The 26,684-nt window shown below is 37.4% G+C and overlaps 1 protein-coding gene and 1 pseudogene across 6 annotated transcripts in view; one reads left to right on the forward strand and one right to left on the reverse strand.

The window, feature by feature from the left end:
* The window catches only part of PHKA1 (phosphorylase kinase regulatory subunit alpha 1), a 323,836-nt gene that overhangs the window by 22,281 nt on the left and 274,871 nt on the right, over window positions 1-26,684 (forward strand). For all 6 annotated transcript variants that reach the window (XM_077146161.1, XM_077146162.1, XM_077146159.1 and 3 more), the window contains one exon: window positions 12,023-12,105. In XM_077146161.1, the coding sequence (XP_077002276.1) occupies window positions 12,023-12,105 (83 nt within the window). The remainder of the gene's footprint in view (window positions 1-12,022; window positions 12,106-26,684) is intronic.
* LOC143670972 (E3 ubiquitin-protein ligase Mdm2 pseudogene) lies at window positions 23,950-25,645 on the reverse strand (annotated as a pseudogene).

A 26,684-nucleotide genomic window follows, 5' to 3' on the forward strand; every position in this document is an offset into this window, starting at 1 on the left:
GACCTGCTTTATGATTCAGCATATGGTCTATCCTTGAGAATGGTCCATGTGCACTTGAGAAAAATGTGTATCCTGCTGTTGTGGGGTGTAATGTTCTGGAAATGACTGTTAAGTCTAGTTCATTTGTTGTATTATTCAAAATCTCTGTTTCCTTACTGATCCTCTGTCTAGTTGTTGTATCCACTGATGAGAGTGGAGAATTGAAGTCTTTAACTATTATGTTAGAGGTGTCTGTTTCTCCCTTCAGTGTTGTCAGTGTTTGCTTTCTATATTTTGGGGCACTCTGGCGCAGTGCATAAATAGTCCTTATTTGTCTCTTGTAACTATTTTACATTTGAAGTCTAATTTGTCGAACATTAGTATAGCTACTCTTGCTCATTTCTGATGGCTGTTTTCAAAGAAATATCTTTCCCCAACCTTTCTCTTTTAACCAATTTTTGTCCTTTGGGTCTAAAGGGAGTCTCTTTTAAACAGCATAGAGATTGGTCCTGTTTTTTTAATCCATTGTGCCAATCTATGTCTTTTGATTGGATAATTTAATTCATTGACATTTAATATTATTACTATGAAGGCAGTACTTTCTTCTACCATTTTGTCTTTTGTATTTTATATGTCATATCCAATTCTTTTTTCTCTTTTTACCTTTACTGGTAATCTTTATTTCTACATTCTTCTGCAGATCTCTCTCTTCTGCCTTTTCCTATCTCTCTGTAGTGCTCCCTTCAGTATTCCTTACACAGCCTGTCTCTTGGTCACAAATTCTCTCAGTGATTGTTTGTCTGAAAATGTTTTCATTTCCCCCTCATTTTTATTTATTTAATTTATATATGTATTTTTGCATGGGCAGGCACCGGGAATCAAACCCAGGTCTCCTGAGCCACCATGGCCTGCACCCTCCTCATTTTTGAAGGATAGTTTTGCTGGATATAGAATTCTTGGTTGGCAGTTTTTCTCTTTTAGAATCTTAAATATATCATACCACTGCCTTCTTGCTTTTAGAGCTGGTATGCATCGTGGGGTTGAATGTAAGGTTGTCCACAGATCCGGGGTGACCACATGCTAATTTACATGTGCACAGAGCTCAGGGGGATGGGGCAGGGTTGTGCAATTGTATGGACTAGGGGTGAGTGTGTCCCAGGTGTGATTTTGAGTGCCCAGATCCCAGATGCACAGGTAACCACCTGCTGTGGGTAGGGAGAGGGAGGTGTGGGTCAAGAGGCTGGGTGTGGGTGCACAGGTCTTGGGTGGGGTTGTCTGAGACTGTACTTGCTTGGGAGAGATGAGTTGGGCTGCGACAGGCATCCATGCATCAGTGGCAGTATGGTACGGGGATGCTTGAGGAGTAGGGGATCAGGGCAGGTGTGCTTGAAGCATGGTAGAGGGGCAGATGACAAGTCTCAGGTGCATTGGGTGTGGGGTGGATCAGGTGTCACAGGGTAGGGGTTGAGTGCATGCATGTAGTGTGTTCAAGGCACGTGGCTTGGCTTACTTCCTTGACCCTGTCTCCTTGTCCATGCAGTCCTGACGGCTCTGGGCTTCCATTTCAAAAGGGGCACGTTAGGCTATGTGCACTAGCTGGAAGATCTCTCATTCTCTGTGTCTCAATTCTCTAGCTTTTGGAACCAGGGTTTCCCTGTGTGGTATAGAAGAAGCTTCCAGGTCATTTATACCCTGGAATCACCATCCCAGTTGCTTTCCCATCAAATCTCTTGCTGTTCTCCCCCGACATTTTTAAATTTTTATTGTACACAAAAAACAAACGTACATTCTTTTTAAAAATTTTTATTAATAAAATCTATCAACATACAACACGAACATTCTTAACATATACATTCCATACTTGGTGTGCAATCAATGGCTCACAATATCATCACATAGTTATATATTCATCCCCATGATGATTTTTCAGAACATTAACGTCACTCCAAAAAAAGAAATAAAAAGAACAAAGAACAAACTCATACATACCATACCCCTTACCCCTCCCTCTCATTGACCACTAGTATTTCCTTCTACCCAATTTATTTTAACATTTGTTCCCCTATTATTTATTTATTTTTAATCCATATTTTTTACTCATCTGTCCATACTGTGATAAAAGGAGCATCAGAACAAAGTTTTCACAATTACATAGTCACTTGCAAAAGCTCTCATTGTACAGTCATCTTCAAGAAACATGGCTACTGGAACAGAGCTCTACATTTTCAGGCACTTCCCTCCAGCCTCTCTGTTACACCTTAACTAAAAAGGTGATATCTATTTAATGCATAAGAATAACCTCCAGGATAACCTCTTGACTCTGTTTGGAATCTCTCAGCCATTAACACTTTATTTCACCTCATTTCACTCTTCCCCCTTTTGATCGAGAAGGTTTTCTCAATCCCCTGATGCTGAATATCAGCTCATTCTAAGAGTTTTCTCAATCCCTTGATGCTGAGTCTCATCTCTTTCCAGGATTTCTGTCCCTTGTTGCCAGGAAGGTCCACACCCCTGGGAGTCATGTCCCACATAGAGAGGGGGAAGGCAGTGAGTTTGCTTGCTGTATTGACTGAGAGAGAGGCCACATCTGAACAACAAAAGAGGTTCTCTGGGGGTAACTCTTAAGCCTAATTATAAGTAGGCTTAGCCTATCCTTTGCAGGGATAAGTTTTATATGAACAACCCCCAAGATTGAGGGTTTGGCCTATTGATTTTGTTTTTCTCATTGCTTGTGAGAATATCAGGCCTTCTCCATATTGGGAAGTTGAATTTTCCCTTTCTCACCATTCCCCCAAGGGGTTTGCAAATACTTTTTTATTCACTGTTCAGATCACTCTGGGATTTATCAGGGCATCACTTTGGACAAACCTACAAAATCTTCTGCTTTACTCAAGGTTCCATGTACTTATGGTGTTCAATTAAACTGTCCATATAAGTTATATTAAGAGATGCAGTTGTCAAAGTATAAATTTTGCACAAAATAAACATTTTTTGCTTTAGTCTCACATATAAGTTAGTTTCAAAATATGAGTTACTATCTGTTTTCAACACCCTGTAATATTGACATTCCTTTGTTTTTCCTCATGCAAAACATTTTTAAATTTGTACATTTGGTCACTATCATTGTATACTCTAGGCATTCCTAGATTATACCATCTCAGTGTTTATCTTCTAGCTTTCTTTCCATTTCATACATGCCCCCAGCCCTTCTCCCTCTATCATTTTCACATTCTGCTTCATTCCGTGTACTTAAATTTTTGTGCTACAATCAGGTAGTATTATGCTACCCATTTCTAAATTTTTACAATCAGTCCTGTTGCACAATCTGTATCCTTTCAGCACCAATACCCTATCTCTCCCTTATCTCTATCTCCTGATAGCTTGTGTTCTTAACTGAAATTCTCCAAGTTCTCTCATTAATGTTAGTTCATATCAGTGAGATCATATAGTATCTGTCCTCTTGTTTTTGGCTAATCTCATTCAGCATAATGTCCTCAAGGTCCATCCATGTTGTTACATACTTCATAACTTTATTCTGTCTTACAGCTACATAATATTCCATCGTATGTATATACCACAGCTTGTTTAGCCACTCTTCTGTTGATGGACATTTGGGCTGTTTCCATCTCTTTGCAATTGTAAATAATGCTGCTGTAAACATTGGAGTGCAAATGTCCATTTGTGTCCTTGCCCTCATGTCCTCGGAATAGATACCTAGCAGTGAGATTGCTAGATCATATGATAATTCCATACTTAGCTTCTTGAGGAACCACTAAGCTGTCTTCCAGAGTGGTTGTACCATTTTACAATCCCCCAAACAGTGGATAAGTGTGCCTCTTTCTCCACATCCTCTCCAGCACTTGAATGTATTTTCACCTTTTCACCCTCTGTTTTATTACCAGTGCCTTGGATCTACAGAAGAGAAAGGATCCACAGGTCCTGTGGGTTTGTTATTGTTTCAACAAGCCATGTCGCTCTCCTGTAGATAACAGAGTTGTTTAAAATAATTCAATAAATAATTATCTAATATCTACTGTTCAATACTGTATAAAACCATTCAGAATACTATATGAGATACTTCTAGGAAAGGCTACAAATATAAATAGGATATGGTCCTTCCTTTTAATTTAAGCATATATTTTCTGTAGTATAGAGTAAAAAATAAGTTCATAAGCATGAGAAAAATAAAATTCTATGAAAGTACAGAAGAAGGGATTGATGGTAGTATCATAGAGAAGATGGGATTTGAGCTGGGGCTTGAAAGAATGGTAGGATTTCAAGATATGGAGAGTAGAGGAAGGCCATTTCAACAGAGAGAGTAGCATCAGTTTCACATCTTTTGCCTTCTCTCAATCTATACTCATTTTGGCACTCAGAGGTGACAAGATTCTGAAGCCAAAGTACACTATCACTCTCTTTTTATTCCTCTCTATTCAAAAAGTTAAGGCCACAATTGCTACAAGAAACACCCTTGTCCAGCAACTGCCACCCTTTCTATTGTTGTATTTTAACAACCATGGGTCAGGTGGAGTTTGTAATGTGATGATATGGATCATATAGTACTTTTTAGTTTTAGATTTCCACAATTATTTGATTTGAAATATCAAGGGTTAAATATAAGATACAAAACCATAAAATAACCAGAAACATTGGATAAAACCTTTTAATAAAAGTTTTTAGAGAAGAAAAGTATGCTGTAAACAAAGTCAAAATTCAAACAAACTAGGAAAAATGCCTGCAACACAGGTGGGCAAAAAGCTAATTTCTTAATACTCTTTAAAATATCAGTAGCAGATATACCAGCAATTCAGTAGAAATTGAATTGAAAAGAACTGCAGATTAAACGTCAACATTTTATTTCTCATTCTTTTGAATGACAAAGATAAAAACATTTTATTATACCCTGTTGTTCACAAGGATGTAGGGAAGCAGGCATTCAGGTTGGTTGGCCTGTAAACTGTGAAAACTCATTGCAGAGTAATTTGGTGAAAATTATCAAAATTTAATGTACACTTCCGGGTCAAGATGGCGGCTTAAAAATGTGCGCATTTTAGTTCATCCTCCAGAACAACTACTAAATAACCAGAAACAGTACAGAACAGCTCATGGGACCACGTCAGTGACCAGACACAAAGCGTACGCCAGTCTGGATCAGCTGGACCGGCTGTGAGCCACTCAAGAACTGTGAGTTCCCAAAGCTGAGTCCCCACAGGCTGCTTCCCAGAGGGGAAAGGAAAGAGACTTTACCAGCAGCAGGGACTGAGCACAATCAAACGTCAATTGTGGAATTAATTAACAAATTCTGACTACTAAAAATAGGCCCGCAGCTTAGGTGAACCTGGTCAAAGTGGAGGTTGCTCATTTTTGAACCGGCGCCAAGGGGGCAGGGCTGACTGAAAAAGGGGGGAAAAAAAGAAGGAAACAGAGGTTTTTGTGGCTATGTTTCTACAAAGGCTTGACTAACTTTGCATATAGCGGCAGGACTTCTCAGGCTGCAACTGCCCAGGCATAGGCAGAAGCGAGCTTGTTTGGGGGCTTGTCTCCCACCTGTGCCTTCCCCAGGGGAGGGGTGAGGCCCAACTCAGGTGGAATCCTTCCCTCAAGGAATTCAGACACCAGGGCTCGGTAATTTGAAGCCATTAAAACTAGTCTACAATCTCTCCTCTGTCTCTACCATGTCCCCAGCAGGGAGAGTCTGCCAAAGTTAAAGGTACCGCATCATCTTACGCTGGCGGGACCTGCAAGCAGGCAAGCATCACATACTGGGCAGGATAAGAAAAACAGAATCCAGAGACTTCACAGGAAAGTCTTTCAACCTGCTGGGTCTCACCCTCAGGGAAAACCAATGCAGGTTTGGTCTGGGAAAATCCAGCTGGGGTCTATAATACTTAAGCAGACCCTACTAAGGGTGGGGGGTGGGGGGAAGGCACCATACAAGCAGGGCAAGAAACAAGAAAACAAGAACTGAAAAATTCTCCTTGTTAAACAAAACCTAAGCTAGAGGTCCAGATAAAGCTGAACTGAATGTCAAAGAACAAATAGACAACAATTTCATCCAGCAAGAAAACCCTAGGTAAAAGAAGTGAAAGCAATCTCCAGAATAAACTAATTAAGGTAATTAAATGCCTAGACACCAGCAAAAAAAACAAATCACACTAGGAAAATAGAAGATATGGCCCAGTCAAAGGAACAAACCAACAATTCAAATGACATACAGGAGCTGAAACTATTAATTCAGAATATATGAACAGACATGGAAAACCTCATCAAAAACCAAATCAATGAATTGAGGGAGGATATAAAGAAGGCAAGGAAGGAACAAAAAGAAGAAATTGAAAGTTTGAAAAAACAAATCACAGAACTTATGGGAATGAAAGGCGATGTAGAAGAGTTGAAAACAGTAATGGAAACCTACAATGGTAGATTTCAAGAGACAGAACATAGGATTAGTGAACTGGAGGATGGAACATCTGAAATCCAGCAAGAAAAGAAAATATAGGGAAAAAAATGGAAAAATATGAGCAGGGACTCAGGGAATTGAAAGACAATATGAAGCGCATGAATATACATGTTGTGGGTGTCCCAGAAGGAGAAGAGAAGGGAAAAGGCAGAGAAAAACTAATGGAGGAAATTATCACTGAAAATTTCCCAACTCTTATGAAAGACTTAAAATTACAAATCCAAGAAGTGCAGTGTACCCCAAAGATAATAGATCCAAATAGACATACTCCAAGACATTTAATAATCAGAATGTCAGAGGTCAAAGAGAAAGAGAGAATCTTGAAAGCAGCAAGAGAAAAGCAATCCATCACGTACAAGGGAAGCCCAATAAGACTATGCATAGATCTCTCAGCAGAAACCATGGAGGCGCGAAGACAGTGGGATAATATATTCAAATTATTAAAAGAGAAAAACTGCCAACCAAGAATTCTATATCCAGCAAAATTGTCCTTCAAAAATGAGGGAGAAATTAAAACATTTTCAGACAAAAAATCACTGAGAGAATTTGTGACCAAGACACCAGTTCTGCAAGAAATACTGAGGGGAGCACTAGAGACAGATACGAAGACAGAAGAGAGAGGTGTGGAAAAGAGTGTAGAAAGGAAGACTGAGTAAAGGTAAAAAGAAGGAAAATTAGATATGACATATAGAATCCAGAATGCAAAATAGTAGAAGGAAGTACTACCCATGTGGTAATAACACTGAATGTTAATGGATTAAATTCCCCAATCTAAAGACATAGTCTGGCAGAATGGATTAAAAAACAGGACCCATCTATATGCTGCCTCTACTCAAAGGACATGAAGGCAAGGACACAAATGGACATTTACACACCAATGTTTATAGCAGCATTATTTACAGTTACCAAGAGATAGAAACAGCCAAAATGTCCTTCCACAGACGGTTGGCTAAACAAACTGCGGCATATACGTAAGATGGAATATTATGCAGCTGTAAGACAGAATAAAGTTATGAAGTATGTAACAACATGAATGGACCTTAAGGACATTATGCTGAGTGTAATTAGCCAGAAACAAAAGGACAAATACTGTGTGGTCTCACTGATATGAACTGACAGTGAACAAACTTGGAATATTTTGTTGGTAACAGAGACCATCAGGAGATAGAAATAGGGTAAGATATTGGGTAATTGGAGCTGAAGGGATACAGACTGTGCAACAGGACTGAATACAAAAACTCAGAAATGGACAGCACAACACTACCTAACTGTAATATAATTATGTTAAAACACTGAATGAAGCTGCATGGGAGAATGATAGAGGGAGGAGTGCTGGGGACATAAATGAAATCAGAAAGAAAGATAGATGTTAAAGATTGAGATGGTATAATCTAGGAATGCTTAGAGTGCATAATAATAGTGACTAAATGTACAAATTTTAAAAATGTTTTTGCATGAGGAAGAAGAAAAGAATGTCATTACTGCAGTGTGCTAAAAGTAGATGGTAATTAATATTTTAAAATTTCAACTTATGTGTGAGACTAAAGCAAAAAATGTTTATTTGGTACAAATTTATATTTTGACTAATGCATCTCCTAATATAACTTATGTAGATAGTTGGTTGAATACCTTAAGTACATGGGACTTTGTATAGGACATGAGATTTTGTTGGTTTATCCAGGTGATGCCCTGATGAATCCCAGAGTGATTTGATCAGTGAGTGGAAAAGTATTTGCAAAGTCCCCTTTGGGGAATGGTAAGAACTGGGGAAAACTCAACTTCCTCAAGTTGAATTCTTGATATTCTCACAAGCAGTGTGGACAACCAAAGCTATAGGCTGAGCCCCCAGTGTTGGGGTTTCTTCATATGAAACTTAATCCCACAGGAGATAGGTCAAGCCTACTTAAAATTAGGCCTAAGAGTCACCCACAAGAGAACCTCTTTTGATGCTCAGACGTGGCCTCTCTATCCAGACAGCACAGCAAGCAAACTCACCACCCTCCTCCTGTCTATGTGGAACATGTCTCCCAGGGGTGTGGATCTTCCTGGCAACGTGGGACAGAAATCCCAGAATGAGTTGAGATTCAGCATCAAGGGATTGAGAAAAACTCTAGAATGAGCTGAGACCCAGCGTCAAGGGATTGAGAAAACCTTCTCAACCAAAAGGGGGAAGAGTGAAATGAGACAAAGTGTCAATGGCTGAGAGATTCCAAACAGAGTTGAGAGGTTATCCTGGAGGTTGTTCTTACGCATTAAGTAGATATCACTTTGTTATTCAAGGTGTAATGGAGAGGCTGGAGGGAACTGCCTGAAAATGTAGAGCTGTGTTCCAGTAGCCATGTTTCTTGATGATGATTGTATAATGATATAGCTTTCACAATGTGACTGTGTGATTGTGAAAACCTGTGTCTGATGCTCCTTTTATCTACCTTGTCAACAGACGAGTAGAATATATGGAATAAAAATAAATAATAGGGGGAATAAATTTTAAAATAAATTTAGTTTGAAATGTTAGTGATCAATGAAAGGGAGGGGTAAGGGGTATGGTATGTAAAGTTTTTTTTTTTCTGTTTTTGTTTTATTTTACTGTTATCTTTTTATTTGTTTTTCTGAATTGATGCAAATGTTCTGGGAAATGATCGTGATGATGAATATGCAACTATGTGATGATATTGTGAGCTGCTAAGTGTATGTGTAGAGCAGAATGAACATGTGTTGGGAATGTTTGTGTTTCTTGTAATTTTTTTTAATTAATAAAAAATTTAATGTACATGTAGCGAAGTATTTAGGGGGAAGTCTACTGATATCTGCAACTTACTTTGAAATATATAAAATATAAATTGGATTATTGGATGAATAGAGAAATGGATAGTGTGCTGGTTTGAAAGGATGAATGCCCCCTTGAAAAGCCATGTTTGAATCAAAATCCCATTTCATAAAGGTAGAATAACCCCTTTCAGTACTGTATGTTTCAAACTAATCAGATCATCTCCCTGGATGATGTGATTTAGTCAAGAGTGGTTGTTAAACTGTATTAAGGGATGACATGTCTCCACCTATTTGGGTGGGTCTTGATTGGTTTATTGGAGTCCTATAAAAGAGGAAATATTTTGGAGAATGAGAGATTCAGAGAGAGCAGGGAATGCTGCAGCACCACAAAGCAGAGAGTCTACCAGTCAGTGACCTTTGGAGATGAAGAAGGAAAATGCCTCCCGGGGAGCTTCATGAAATAGGAAGCCAGGAGAGAAAGCTAGCAGATGATGTAGTATACGCCATGTGCCCTTCCAGCCAAGAGAGAAGCCCTGACTGTGTTCGCCATGTGCCTTCTCACTTGAGAGAGAGATCCTGAACTTCATCGGCCTTCTTGAACCAAGGTATCTTTCCCTGGATGACTTAAATTGGACATTTCTATAGACTTGTTTTAATTGGGACATTTTCTTGGCCTTAGAACTGAAAACTAGCAACTTATTAAATTCCCCTTTTTAAAAGCCATTCTTTTTCTGGTATATTCCATCCTGGCAGCTAGCAAACTAGAACAGATAGATATCTCACAAAGTATAGTGAAATGTTAATGGTAGAATCCCATGGTGGGTATACAGGCATTCGCTGTAAAATTCTTTCCTCTTTCTGTTTATTTAATAATTTTAACAATAAAATATTGGAAAAATAAATTTGCCTAAATCTTTTAACTTAGCATAGTTCTCAGAGTTTATCCTAATGACATACTGGCACATGTACACCCAGATAATTTGGTGCAACATTGATTTTGATGAGGAAATATTTGATACAGCCTAATTTTTCTTGCAATAGGAAACTGATTACATGAACATCCATTCAGCAGAATGCTGTGTAAGCGTTTAAAGTAAATGAGGGAAATATATTTGAAATTATCTCCAAGTTGTATGTAAAAAATAAAAGTGCAGAAAAAATATATTACCCTTGGCATAAGGAAAAAGAATGACTGTATGTACATTTCCATATGCATAATTTATTTCTGAAAAGATACAAAGGAAACTGGTCACATTGATTTCATTTGGAGTGGGGACTCAGCAGGAGTGTGAATCAGGGTGGGAGGAGGAATTTCACTCTGTATACTCTTTGGTACAGTTTGAATTTTTTCATGAGAGAATGTTACTAAAGGTTGACATAAAGGGCATTTTGTCCTAAGAATAGTTTGTGGATTGAAATAAAAGTTATACTGCAGGTTTAAGGTGGAGTTCATTTGAAAACTGACGTTAACAAACATTTGACAACTACTTTATTCATATTTCTAAAAATTGTGCAGGACTTTCTCCAAGCCCAGGTTTCAGCAAACTGGAAATTCTTTATTTACTTGGTTATAACAACCACGTACCTGGCAAGTGTAATCATTTCCAATAAACAGACACCCTGATTTTTGCAACAAAGTGGATATTGAAAATTTTGTTTCAATAAAGTAGTTTCAGCCAGAAAATTATGAGAAACTTAAAATTTTATGTTCCACAGCTAACTTGATCTTCTCTTCTTCCTTCTGCTGTATTATAGGCTGGAAAGGAAAAATAAGAACGATTTTTCAGTTTAGAATAAAGTGGTTAAACAAAGGTTTTAGATAATATGTACAGTAATATATTTATTGTTGCGAAAAGATGTCTTAAAATTTATTTGCTTGGTGTAGCTTATACTTGTAAAAAGTTTCTGTGCTTTGGCTTTCATAATTTTATGTAAAATTTTAAATGTGTATCACAGAGTTTGCTGCCTCATTTAATAGAATTTTGATTTTAATATAACTTTTTATATTATAAAAAGTAATTTTTTGTACTTTGTAGAATACTGTAAAATTACAAAGATGTACAAAAAAGAAGAAAATAAAGCTACTTTGAATCCCACAAGTGATGACTACTGACATCTTCATATGGATCTTATTGTAAATCTTAGGGTGCAGTAAAACTTCTTGGTTAACTACTCAGTCTCTGAGGTGAAACAGAGTCTTGCTTCCACTATTATTAGTTATAGGACCTAAGGCAAATATTTAACCTCTCTTAGCCTCATGAAGAAAATAGATACCTACCTCTCTTAGGATTGTAAAAATGAACTGGATAATGCATGCATTGAACTCTCTGTGTAAGTTATAACTATCTTTATATAGTTTACATTTAGAATAACTGTAATTTTTAATTAAAAAATATGGTTTTAAGTTCTTAAAATTGTAATTATTATCTACTCTACTTTTTTCTTAGTATTTAGATTCTCTTCAATGCTTCTGAAATTTGTTTTTCTTTTAATAGGTACCTAGGTTTGTATGTTTAAGCACATTACAAGTTAGTTACCAGTTGAATCAGAATGCTGAGACTTTGTGTTTAAACCTAGAAATAGCAGTTACAGTTCCTCAAGGTTAATATATGTTGGTATCTCCCTTATTTGGACTCTAACCTAAGACTGATTTGTGGTCTTGGTCTTTTTGGTTTAGTAATCAATGGGCCTTCTATTATTCCTAAGCAGAAGTAAGATTATTTGGGAGTAGTTGGGCCAGTTAGTCACATGACTTCATATACAGTTTATAATGATAATTGAGCAGCTTTATATTCTTATTCCCTTTTCCCTTAGGACTCCATATCATCCACAGCCTAGATGAAGTCAATTTCATACAGAACCTTGTGTTTTACATTGAAGCTGCTTATAAAACTGCTGTAAGTACTCATTTTGGCATGAACTTTAAACATGTGGTTCAAAATTTTTGTATTTTAAATCCTGAGTACTCCATTCTTTCTCTTAATGTTACCATTCATAGTAAACCAATCAAAAATCTTCTGGCAGAAAATGTCTTCAGCCTCTGGTATTACTAAGAGCTATCGTGCTCTGTTCTGTTTCTCCTCAAGGGGTTACAGAGGTGAGAGGGTCAAGGTGCTCTTTTATGATTATTTTTTTTAATTCAATTTAATTGAGATGTATTATATATTCACATACCATACATTCATCTAAAATATACACTCAGTGATTCACAGTATTGTGCATTCATCGACACAATCTAGTTTTTTTAACATTTTCTTAACTTCAAAAAAATAAAAATACCAGTAAAAGTAAAGATAAAAATTAAGAGCACCCAAAACATCCCATCCACCCCTGTATTAGTTAGGATTCTCTAGAGAAACAGAATCGACAAGAAATATTTGTAAATATAAAATTTATAAAAGTGTCTCACATAACCATGGTAATGTAGAGTCCAAAATCTGTAGGGCAGGCCGTGAACCTGACGATTCTGATTCAGGGTCTGAACAAACTCCCAAGGGGAGGTTTGCTGGCCGAAGAAGGAAGAGAACCTGTCTCTTCTGAATCCTCCTTAAAAGGCTTCCAGTGATTAGATTAAGCATCACTCATTGTAGAAGACACTACCCTTGGCTGATTACAAATGGGATCAGCTATAGATGTAGCCAATGTGATCATGATTTATTTCTATGAAATGTCCTCATAGCAAAGGACAGGCCAACACTTGCCCAACCAGACAAACAGGTACCACCCCCTGCCAAGTTGACACATCAACCTGACCACGAACCCCCCCATTATTTATTTATTTTTGTCTTTTTTTTTTCCTTACTCATCTGTCTATATACTGGATAAGGGAAGTATCAGCCACAAGGTTTTCACAATCATACAGTCACACCTTTTTAAAAACTCTCTAGTTATTTAGTCATCCTGAAGAATCAAGGGTTTTGGATTACATTTCAACAAGTTCAGATATTTCCTTTTAGCTACTTGAATACACTAGAAAGTGGAAAGGGATTTCTTTATACTCCATAAGAACAACCTCCAGAATGTCCTCTTTGAAATCTCTCAGCCATTGGAACTTCATTTTTTTTTTCATTTATCTCCCCCCTTTTGGTCAAGAAGCTTTCCCATTCCCACGATGCCAGAGCCAAGCTCATCCCCAGAGTCATGCCCCATGTTGCCAGGGAGATTTACACTCCTGGGAGTTATGTCGCACGTAAAGGGGAGGGCAGTGAGTTGGCTTATGGGGTTGTCTTAAAGAGGGAGGCCACATCTGAGTGACAAAAGAGGCTCTCTGGGGGTGACTCTTGGGCATATTCATGAGTATGCTTAGCTTTTCTTGTGCAGGAATAAGTTTTATAAGGACAAGCTCCAAGATTGAGGTTGTAACCCATCAAATTTGCAGTCCCCAATGATTGCTCGAATCTCAGTTCTTTGCCACACGGGAAAGTTTTATATTTCCATGTTTTTCCAAGTCACTAAAGAGGACTTTGCAAATACTTTTAAATCTTCTTCCCAGGTTACCCTGAGTTATATCAGGGCATCCCATCAACGTGTACCAAGCAACCAGGTCTCACTGTATTCAAGGTTCCATGTAGTTATTGTGTTTGAATAAGGTGACCATACAAGTTAAATAGGTGTGGTATAGAAAATATAAACTTGTACAGAATAAACATTTCAGCCTTTGGTCTTACACAGAAGTGAAAGTTTAAAATGCAGTCAGTATCCAAGGAAGCTAGCCATGCCATACGCCCTTACGCTCTGCCCTGGCACCCACACACCCATGTGTACCACCCACTGGCACCCCTCAACCTGCCTACCTTGTGTACCACTACCCCATGTCCTTTCCCCCATGTCCTTTGCACCCGTGTCATACTCCATGTCCCACCCCCACACCACCACACCCAGTGACGTTGCTCCTTGCCTGATGCCATGCCCTGCACCATGCCCCACACTGCCCCCTGTGCCTCTGCATCATGCCACATCTAGCCAGCAGTTGTTTCCAGAAGGCTGTGGATAAGGGCAGCTGACATACCCAGTCCCTCAGCCCAAGGTTACCCAACTGGGAGCCTGGTGATAACCAGTCCCTCAGGCCCATAAGTAGTATCTCCATTGAGGTGCACACTGCCCACCTGCACCACAGGGTTGACTGCTTTCAGCATGCACCAGGATCAGCAGACCTGGCTAGAATTGCACCAGATCTCCATCCCACTTACCTGGCTGCTGCAGTTGTGGAGGAGTAGGCCTGAGGGGAAATGAAGGCCCAAGAGTGCCATTTTCTGTGAAGAAACAGAAACTGCAATCTGGCAAACTGTGTATCTGTCTAGCTTGAAACAGATCCTCAAGTAGAGTTGTATCCCTTGTATGATGCCCTGGCCTTATTTTGGCAGGGAATTGCTGACAAACCAAATGCAAAAGGAGACCTTCAGGGCAGGCCACCATGGCTCATTAGTAAGAGTTCTCCATGCCTGCCATGCTGGAGACCCGGGTTCGATTCCCAGTGCCTGCCCATGCAAAAAAATAAAAACTAAAAAGGAGACCTTCAATGCAAACTCAAGCAAATATAAGACCTTATACAACTGAGGGAAATCAATTTTCAAAATAACCCCATCGAGATAATCAAATGCGTTGAAGCCAACAGAAAATCACAAAACATAGGAAGATACAGGCAGACACAGCCCAGCCAAATGACCAAATTGAAACACCGGAGAGAAGATGGACTTTGGAACAACTAATCAAAGATGGTCATACAAATCTCCTATGTAAATTCAAAGGGTTGGCTAATGAAGAAAAGGATATCAAGAAGACATTAGGAGAGCATAAAGAACAATTTCAGACAATAAGTAGAAAAACAGTAGCTATCACAGAGATTAAAGATGCTATAGACCAAATTAAAATTATACTAGAGACACAATATCAGATTTGTAGAGGCAGAAGAAAAAAATCAGTGAACTAGAAGACAATTGAATTTCAATGCACAAAAGAACAAATGACAAAGACGATGGAGAAATTTATAGTGGATTTCAGGGAAATAATGGACAATATGTAGTGCACAAATATAAGAATCATCAGTATCCCAGAAGAAGAGAAGTGTAATAAAGGGCTAGGAAGATTTGTTGAGCAGGTAGTGGGGTAAAATGTCCCAGCCCTTGTAAAAGACATAAATATCTAAATCAAAGAAGCCCAACAAACCCAAAATAAAATAAATCCAAATAGACCTACTCTAAGAAACATACTAATCAGTCTGTTAATTGTACAAGAGAAACAAAGTCCTGAAAGTAGGGAGAGAACAGGGACTCACCACATACAAGGGAAACCACACAAGATTGTGTTTGGACTACTCAACAGGCACCACAGAGGTGAGAAGGCAGTGATATGATATATTTAAGATCCTGAAAGAGAAAGACTTCCCATTAAGAATTCTTTCTCCAGCTAAGTTGTCCTTCAAAATTGAGGGAGAGTTTCAGAATGGCCCTCATAAATTCCTTTTTAAATGCCTGCTTTCCCTGACAGACCGTAATCTCTAAATGGCTGGGACTGAGTCACTCCTGTTTATGGAGTGTGGTGGTTTAAAGCGGTATGTACCCCAGAAGAACAGGCTCTTAAGTCTTACCCATCCCTGTGGGTGTGGACCCATTTTAAGTAAAACCTTGTGATGAGGCTACTTCAGTTAAGGTATGCCCCATCTCATTCAGGGTGGGTCTTAATTCTACTCCTGGTGTTCTTTATAAATGAAATGAATACAGAAAGAGGGAGAAAACCAGGGAAGCAAGAAGCTGATTAGCAATGAAACCTGGAAGAGAGGGGAGAGACCAGCAGATGCTGACATGTGTCTTACCATGTGACAGAGGAGCCAAGGATCACTAGCAGCTGGTCTTCAGGAAGAAACCATCACCTTGATGATTTGAACATTTTCCTGACCTCAAAACCATGACCAAATAAATTCCCATTGTTTAACCCAACCCATATCATGGAATCTGCTTTCGGCAGCCTGGAAACTAAAACATGAAGGTCTCCTAGCACCTAGCACCATGCCTGGCACATGGTCAGCAATTAAAAAAACATTTGAGTAGTTAGAATATGCTGGCTATATGTTATAGGAATACTGATATCTCAAAAGCCAATTGAGATGATCATTTAATGACTTGTTGTTCTAGTTTGCTAGCTGTCGGAATGCAACACACGAGAGATGGATTGGCTTTCAATAAAAGATTTATTTAGTTAACGTATAGTTCTTCAGAGGAGAGGCAGATAACTTTTAACTGAGGTTCTTTCTTATGTGGGAAGGCACAAACCAATCTCTGCTGCCCTTCTCTCCAGGCCTCTGGGTTCTGGCATCGTTCCCCGGGGTGATTCCTTTCTGCATCTCCAAAGGCCTGGGCTGAGCTGCGAGTGCTGAGATGAGCTATGCTGAGCTGCTTGGGCTGTGCTATGTTGCGCTCTCTCATTTAAGCACCAGCCAATTAAGTCAAACGTCACTCATTGCAGCAGACACGCCTCCTAGCTGACTGCAGATGTAATCAGGAACGGATGAGGTTCACATGCCATTGGCAAATGTCCACAGCAGTATAACTAGGCATCTTCACCTGGCCAAGTTGACAACTGAATCTAACTACCACACTTGGTAACCAGTATAATACATAATCAAGCAATTAATAAATCAATTTATTGTACTACACTCTTGCTTAGAACCAAGCTGTGACCCTGTAAAGAGTTGTTTTAGATGACAATGTATTGTGGCAGAAAGGGTGCAAGATGGGATCAGAAGCCCCTATGTCCACTTCTGGCTCCAGTCTGACCTCTTTTGTCTAGCCACTTTTACTTCTCTCGGTCTGTTTCCTTCTTTTAAGTTAGAAGTTTAGATCATATCGGCTCCACATTAGGTGACCTAGAAGTGTACAGTGGCATACAGTTAACAATGTTGCCTTCTAGGATGTGACAGGAATGACAGTGGCTGTGGATGTGTTGGTTTTTCCTTCACTACACTGAATTGTTACAAGAGGCTCCACCAAACAATTTCCATCTTCTTATTGAACCATTTCATCAATATCACCCAGCATCACACCAAGTAAAGGATCCTCAATTCACTGCATCTTTGTTTCTGTGGCTTAGTCCAGCACAGGGGAGAGATTGATTTTGGGGCAGCAAGTTGAAACAAAGTGATGCAGAAATGAGAACAAACTGAAGAATGACTATACAAATTGTACAATTCTAGTATATTCCAACCAGAAAAGAGTTGCTCGTTCCGAGCAAAGATATTCATGAGCCTTGCAAATAGAAATTACCACAGTAGAACAACAGACATCTTTTTTTTCTTTCTGGCATTATTAGTACTAATGATCATAAAATCTTCAACAATGGCACAAGTAAAAATGAAGAATCGATCATAAACATTCCCTAGATGCAACCTCTATAGAAACACATACCAGACTGTCTGTTCACCTGTTTTTCTGGAAATTTCCTATCAAATTGGGAGGGAACAGTTTTGTGCATATGACCAACCCTTGCATACACTGTAGATTGTTGTTTTCACCCTGAAATACATAAGACCACCTTAAGGTCTTTATCAAAATGTCCATTTCTGAGATGTTGCCTCTAGTGGGATTTTTATTGGCAACTAGAAGGGTACTAATTATTAAAACAATATTACAAAAGCAATGGAAAAGTTGTAAGATTATCTTTAAAATAAAAATGTATTTTTTTTTTTAACATGGGCAGGCACCGGAAAACAAACCCGGGTCCTCTGGCATGGCAGGCAAGTATTCTTGCCTGCTGAGCCACCGTGGCCTGCCCAAAAATGTACTTTTTAACAAAAAAAATTGAGGGAAAGATTAAAATTTTCACACATATAAAGGCTGAGAGAATTTTTCAGCAAGGACTGGCCCTACAAGAAATACTAAATGGAGTTCTATCGGCTGAAGTATGGATGGGAGAGGGAGGTCTGGAGAAGGGCAGAAAATTGAAGAGTACAGGTATAGGTGATCTAAAGGATAAAAAGAGAAAGAGGGAAAAGAATATATAGACCTGACAAATAAAAACCAAAGCACAGGGCAGTGTGACAGTGGCTTAGTGGCAGAATTCTCACCTGCCATGCCGTAGACCCGGTTCAAGTCCCAGTGCCTTGCCCATGTTAAAAAAAAGAAAAAGTAAAAGCCAAAGGACAACATGGTAGATTCAAGTAATACCTTTACAGTAAGAACTTTGAATGTTAATGCACTAAACTTATTGGTTAAAAGATACAGATTGAAAAAAAAAGCTACAGATGGGCAGAATGGATTAAGAAATATGATTGATTTACATGCTGCTTATAAGAGACTCATTGTAGACCTAAAGATACAAATAGATTGACAGTGAAAGGATGGAAAAAGATGTTCCATGTAAGCTGTAATTTTAAGTAAGCAGGAGTAGCTATTCTAGTAAGTGTTAGCTTAGTAGAAAACTATCTATTTAGTAGCTAGTTATTAATTAATAGCTATACCAATATGAGATCAAATAGACCTTAAATGTGAGGATGCCATAAAAGATAGGGAAGAACACTACATATTAATAAGAGGGGCAATTCCCCAAGAAGAAATAAAACTCTTAAATGTTTATACTTCCAATCAATGAGGTCTAAGGTATATGAAGGAAACATTTGTAAAACTGAAGGGAACAATAAACGTTTCAAAAATAATAGTGGTAGACTTCGATACACCACTCTCCTCTATAGATAGAACAACCAGACAGAGGATCAACAAGGAAATAGAGAACTTAAACAATTTGATCAATGAATTAAACCTAAAGACATATGTAGATTGTTATATCCCAAACCACCAGGACATTTAAAATGTTTTTATTGTATAATATAACATATTACAAAACAAAGAAAGAAAAAATCAATAGATTTCAAAGCATTCTTTACCAAGTAGTTCTAGGACAGATCCCAGAGTTTGTCATGGGCTACCATACTATCCTCTCAGATTTCTTCTTGAGCAGGGAATATCTTCCATCTATTTAGATCTTCTTTGATTTCTTTTAGCAATGTTACATAGTTTTCTGTGTACAAGTCCTTTACGTCCCTAGTTAAGTTCATTCTTAAATTCTTGATTCTTTTAGTTGTTATTTTGAATGTTTTTTTTTCCTTAACTGACTCCTCAGCTAGGTCATTGCTTGTGTATAGAAACGTTACTGATTTTTGCACATTAATTTTATATCCTGCCACCTTGCTGCATTTGTTTATTAGCTCAAGTAACTTTGTTGTAGATTTCTCAGAATTTTCCAAATATAGTATCATGTCATCTGCAAATAATGAAAGTTTTACTTCCTTTCCAATTTGAATGCCCTTTATTTCTTTGTCCTGCCTAAATGCTCTAGCTAGAACTTCCAGTACAATGTTGAATAATAGTGCTGACAGTGGGCATCCCTGTCTCATTCCTGATGTTAGGGGGAAAGCTTTCAGTCTCTCTCATTGAGTATGATGCTGGCTATCGATTTTCCATATATGCCCTTTATCATATTGAAGAAGGTACTTTTGATTCCTATCTTTTGGAGTGTTTTTTAATTCAGAAAAGGATGTTGAATTTTGTCTAATGCTTTTTGAGTATCAATCAAAATGATATTGTGACTTTTCCCTTTCAATTTGTTAACGTGCTCTATTACATTAATTTATTTTCTTGTGTTAAATCATCCTTGCATTGCTGGTATAAATCCCACTTGGTTGTGGTGTATAATTCTTTTAATATGTTGTTGAATTCAGTTTGCTAGTATTTTGTTCAGAATTTTGGCATCTATGTTCATTAGCAAAATTGCCTTTTAATTTTCCTTTCTTATAGCATCTTTACCTGATTTGGTATTTAAGGGATATTAGCTCCATAAAATGAGTTAAATAGTGTTCCTTTTCTCTCTCTCTCTCTCTCTCTCTCTCTCTCTCTCTTTCTCTGTCTATATATATATATGTATATATATATATATATATATTTTTTTTTTTGGCATGGACATGCTTCTGGAATTGAACCCAGGTCTCTGGCATGGCCAGCAAGAATTTTCCCTCAGTTTTTTTGAAAAGTTTATGCAAGATTTGTGTTAGTTCTTTTGGGAATGTTTGATAAAATTTCCCTGTGAAGCCATGTGGCCATGGGCTTTTCTGTGTAGGAAGATTTTTGATGAGTCATTGAATCTCTTTAGTTGTGATTGGTTTGTTGAGATATTCTATTTCTTTCTGAGTCTGTGTTGCTTGTTTGTGCATTTGCAGGATTTTTTCTATTTCATCTATGTTGCCTAGTTTTTTGGCATATAGTTGTTCACAGTATCCTCTTATGATTTCTTTTATTTCTTAAGTGTCTGTGGTAACACACCCCTTCTCACTCTGAGTTGTGGAGAGAGCAGCACACTTACCCACTCCTAGTGGGAATATAAAATGGTCTAACCTCTGTGGGAAGCAGTTTGGTGGTTCCTAAGATAGCTATGTATAGAGCTGCCATATGATCCAGTAATCCCGTTGCTAGGTATCTATTCAGAGGACATGAGAGCAAGGACAGAAATGGACATTTGCACACTTATGTTTATGGCAGCATTATTTACAGTTGCCAAGAGATGGAAACAGCCCAAATGTCCATCAGCAGATGAATGGCTAAACAACCTGTGGTATATACATGTGATGGAATATTACACAACTGTAAGACAGAATAAAGTTCATGAAGCATGTAATGACATAGTTGGATCTTGAAGCCATTATGCTGAGTGTAATTAGCCAGAAACAACAGGACAAAAAGTGCATGGTCTCACTGATGTGAACTAACATTAATGAAGTGAACTTGGAGAATTTCAGTTAAGAACACAGGTTATCAGGAGATAACCATTGTTATTCTACATTGTGTTGGAAGTTCTAGCTGGAGTAATTAAAGAAGGAAAATGAATACAAAGCATCAAAATTGGGAAGGAAGAAGTAAAACTCTCACTGTTTGCTGATGATGTCATACAATTGCAAATATCTCTTGCCAACTCACCCCCATGGACTGTCAGTGCCATATTGATTATTGGAAACTGTCATTAGTGCTTTTGAGTGTAATTCTCACAGAAAACCAACTGTAAAGGGTCATTTTTAAGATTTTGTTTCTCATGAACCACTCTGGGAACCAAGGTGTATTTGTCAGGAATCTCTAGAGAAACAGAACCAATGGGAGGTATCTGTAAATATAAGATTCATAAAAGTATCTCACACAACTGTGGAAATGCAAGAATCTGAAATCTGTATGGCAGACTGCCAACTCCGATGAAAGGTCTCGATGAATTCCACAGATGCTCGCTGGCTAAAGAAGTAAAAATTCTTTCTTTGCCCTTAAAAGTCTTGAACTGATTAGCTGAAACCCAACTGATTTTTTTTGTTTCCATGGGATACACCCTCAAGTGAGTGTGGATGTAATTAGCCACAGCTGTAGTCAACTGACTTATGATTTAATAAATCAGCCTTCTGCTTTATCAAACAGGCATGAAATAGCCTTACATTAAATGTTAACCAGTGCTTCCCTGACCAGACAACTGGGCACCATCACCTGGACAGGTTGATACAGAACCTAAGCATTACAGCATGTTATTATTAATACCCCTCATTGGTGTGGAACATGTTTTCAATTCATAAAGGCACATTTTTATAATTGTATTATTGACTATAGTCAATCATTTACCTCAGGGTTTACTGTTTGTACACTACAGTTTCATGGATTTGTTTTTAGTTTTTTTGTCCAAGTACTCTAACTTTTGACAAAAGTGAATAATGCCACTATGAAAATTGGTATGCAAACATCTGTTCAAGTCCCTGCTTTCTATTTGTTTGGGTATATACTTAGAAGTGGGATTTTTGGGTCACATGGTAATTCCATGCTTAGCTTTCCATGCAACTGCCAAACCTTCTTCCACAGCTGCTGTGCCATTTTATATTCCCATAATCAATGGATAAGTGTTCTTATTTCTCTACATCCCCTCTGACACTGTAATTTTCTGTTTCTTTTTAATAGTAATTTTAGTGCATGTGAAATAGTATCTCATTGTGGTTTTGATTTGCACTTCTCTGATTGTGCATGATATTGAGCATGTTTTTTTGTTTTGTTTGTTTAGCATTTAATAAGTTGCTTATTTGTAAATCAATAAATATGAACACTAAGCCTAAAAATTTAGACAACCAAGGCTATATCAGTAATCCATAGGCATTTAGAATGAGATTCCATTTACACATATTTGTTTTGTAAACAGCAAAATCACTGCATACGTGCCCTCTGAATGTGCATTAAATTATCTTATACTGTTAGTTCTCCTTAGAAAGGATGTATTCCATTTAGTTCTGGGTGAATTATGAATTCCAAATTAATCAAAGTTCACTGTATTTAAGAATAGCTCTAGTTCAAGTACAGATACTTTCAGCCATTTGTTTTCTACTTACATATGTATACACGGGTAAGTCATGTGTGCATGTTTTTCGTTTGTTTGAAGTCTATAACAATCTACTAGTAACAGACACACACAGTTGCTGTGTAAAATTTTAACTCAGTTCTATTCCACTCATAGTTCAGCTGATTTTATTATCCTCAACCTGTTGTATCTAAGAGAAAAACACTGGGACCTTAAATCAAACGTCAATTCCACTTGTCTAAAGGTTTGGTTATTGCCACTATTTTGCTGAAGGTTCATATGTAAATATAAATCAATAAGCCAATAATCTACACAGTTTGAGAGATGCTTTAGAATCCTATGACACTGACATTCTTGAAGGAAAATAATGCATAATTTCTGGATAATTTAGAGAAAAGTTGACCTTTCCAACTATTATTAAATGAACAGTTCTTTTATCTAATCTCTGAATTTATCTATCTGAATTCACTGGTTTCTAAATCTGGCCTTAAACAAAGATCTAAAACCAAGGCAACTAAAATGGACTGTGTAACCCAGCCCAAAAAGTCCTTCCAAGTGTCTTAATTGATTTTCACTTAAGAGAAACAATCGATTCCCACTAAATTCTTAAATTATGTATCAGGCTGGACCCCCATCTCCCCTCTAAAGACAACTCCACATTCTACTACAGTGCTTTAAAAAAAGTTGTCTTGTAGGTAAATGATGGCTGTTCTCAGAGACTTCTCAATGGACAGCATCATCACTACCTATCTCTTACTATACCAAAGAGGCTAGAAAATAAGTAGTCCATTTCTACTTCTATAGCACCAAATAATATGCATTGTGTAATCCAGGTAAATTTGCGTTCACCAAATGTAAATACCCAATTTCTTTTTCATCTATAAAGAGTATTTTAAGAGGCTCTGAAAGACCAGAGAAACTAAGGATCAGAAGGTTCAAGAGTATTTAAAATTTAAATATCAAACCTTTCACAGAAAACTTTATCTCCTTACAAGAAACATACTAAATAAGTTATATTTAAATGTCTTACTTATATTAAAAAAAAGAAAAGCAGATACCTCTCATTCAAGAGAAAATGGAAATTATTTAAAATAAGGGGTAGGAATAAAGGAGCTATATATTCAATTCAAATTACATTAAAACCCAAATATAAAATACAAACAAAAGTAAATTTTCTTAAAAGGAAATGAATATTCACTAACCCCATGCCCTCCCCAAGTAGATAAATTAACACTAAAAAGAAGAAACCCACATGGACCAAGATATTTTCTCACTTTGACATATGTAAAAAAGTAAAAATAAATTTCATGTTGCCAAAACAACTGCCTAGATGTTTAGGGTTATATAGTTAGAAATATATAATTCTATTTTTATAGACAAGTCATCTAGTGGAAATAAGTTAGCACAATCATTTGAATTGGTTGCCTACGTACTGGACAGGGCTTATTTCGTTTTTTTAGCTTTGCACATGTAAAACATGCCATAAGATGTCCCGTTTTGCCATGGACGATGCAACCATTTTTAGGTTGACCTTGGCAAATCACACAAAGTTCAATGGCATTAAGGGGAAAACTAGATTCCACACTTTCCTCTTTATCTTGTGTTTCTTCCTTCTCAAACTCTCTGACATCTTCTTGACTGCTATAAATGATGCTACTAGAAGTTGATGGCTGAGAACGGTCCTCACTTTCTTGGGACTGGGAGGCTTGTGTGATTTTATCATCATTTTCTTCGACACTTGGCTCTTTAGAATCATTCACTGTCATTTTTTTGCAACCAGGAACATCAAAGCCCTCTTCTACATGTACTGAGTTTTCTAGTTTGGCTCTCTCAGATGTTTTCCCTTTATCCTTTCCTTTGTCTTCAGGAAGCCAGTTCTCATGAAGGGCCCAACATCTGTTGCAATGCGGTGGAAGGGGTGGATTCATTTCATTGCATGAAGTACATTTCCAATAGTCAGCTAAGGAAATTTCAGGATCTTCTTCAAATGAGTCTGTATCACTCTCCCCTGCCTTATACACAGTGACTCGATACACCAACTTAAGCTCTTGATTGCCAAACCCGAGGAATGAGGGTTTTGCTCTGGAAAGGATTTTTCTCTTTCGTTTTGATGGCTCTGTTTCTATGGCTTGGCTGCTCTTTGGATACAGCTGCAAGGCTTTTTCCCTTGAGCATGTTTTTATGTACTTTTGCCATTTGTATATTTTCTTTGGAATTTTAGTTTTTTATGATTATTTTTTCCGCTGTTTCATTTTGGATAGTTACTATGCCATGCTTTTAAGTTCACCAGTCCTTTCATTTGCAGTGTCTAATTTGTCATTAATCATATCCAGTTATTGCCTCTCAGATGTAGTTTCATCTCTAGAAGTTAGATTTGTATGTCTTTCCATCTTCCATGTATCTACTTAATTTTCTGAATGTGTAGAATACATTTATAATAAATGTGTCAATGTCCTTGTCTTGCTTATTCTCATGTCTGTGTCAGTTACAAGGCTGTATTCAATTGATGTATTTTCCTCCTCATTATATAGCATATTATTTTCCTGCTTCTTTACACAAATGATGATTTTTCAATGGATGCCTGACATTGTGAATGTTACCATGTTGGGGCCTGCATATTTTTGTATTTCTATATATATTCTGAAGGTCTATTCTGAGACCCAGTTAAGTTATTTGGAAATATTTTGATACTTTATTGCTTTTATGGTTTGTTAGATGGGTCTAGAATCATATTTAGTCTAGGGCTAATTATTCACCACTACTTAGGCAAGACTCATGAATATTCTATCCAAAGCCACATGAATTATGAGATTTTCTATTTTTTAGAATAGTGTCTATTTCTGGTCCTTTGTGAACACCATACATTTTCCCCTCTAATTTGTCTAGTTCTTTCCTCTACTTCAGGTAGTTTTCTTGTAATCATGCATTGATCAGTATTCTCCTGAATACTTAAGGGGGATCTTCTGTAGATTTCCAAGGCTCCCTCACTGTGTAGCACTCTCTTTTCTATTTCTCTGCCCTGAAAATTTTAGGTACCTTCAGTTCCTGAACTCTCAGGTCAGTTATATTTGACAGAAGCATTAGTCCAACAGACATTGTTTTTACATTTTAAAATACATTTTTATTGATAAATCTTAACACACAAACATTCCATACATGGTGTGCAATCATTGGCTGATGGTATCATCAAATGAATGTCAGTATTGCAGGGTGTTGAAAATAGATGGTATATGGAAAATAGTAGAATCAATGCTAACTAGAGTCTGTAATCAACAGTAACATTGTAATAAACTTCCACTGAATGTAATAAAGGCATTATGCCAAAATTAAATGTCAGCAGACAGGGAGGCATAAGGAAGGGGTATGTATTCTTTCTTTACATTTTTTTTTATTCAGTCCTGTTGCACAATCTGTATCCCTTCAGCTCCAATTACCCTATATCTTACCCTATTTCTTTCTCCTGATGGTCTCTGTTACCAACGAAATTCTCCTAGTTTATTCACTAATAATAAAGTTATGAAGTATGGAACAACATGGACGGACCTTGAGAACATTATGCTGAGTGAGATTAGCCAAAAATAAAAGGACAAATACTGTATGGTCTCACTGATATGAACTGAAATTAGTGAATAAACTTTCTTTACATTTTTGATACTAGTAAACATTGTTGACTTGTCATTTTGCCTTATGATACCACAGGGCTGCTGTAGTTTGGTGTAAATCTTTTTTCTTCAATTTTTCTCCCAATTTTATTGAGATATATTCACATACCACAGAAACCATCTAAAGTGTACATTCACTGGCTCACAGTGTCATCACATAGTTGTACATACATCCCCATGATCAATTTTTATTATTTTTATTTTTTTAACTTTTTTTAAATTGTGAAATATAACATATATACAAAAAAGCTATAAATTTCCAAGTACATTTCAACAAGTAGTTATAGAACAGATTTTCAAGTTTGGTATGGATTACAGTTCCGTGATATTTTTGTTTTTTTCTTCTAGCTGTTCCAAGACACTGAGACCAAATGAAATAGAGTATCAATATAATGATTCAGCAGTCATACTCATTTGTTAACTCCCACCTTTGCCGCCCTCTCTTTTTTTTCTTTTTT

The sequence above is a fragment of the Tamandua tetradactyla genome, chromosome X, assembly GCF_023851605.1.
Source record: "Tamandua tetradactyla isolate mTamTet1 chromosome X, mTamTet1.pri, whole genome shotgun sequence".
NCBI classification, from domain to species: Eukaryota; Metazoa; Chordata; class Mammalia; order Pilosa; family Myrmecophagidae; genus Tamandua; species Tamandua tetradactyla.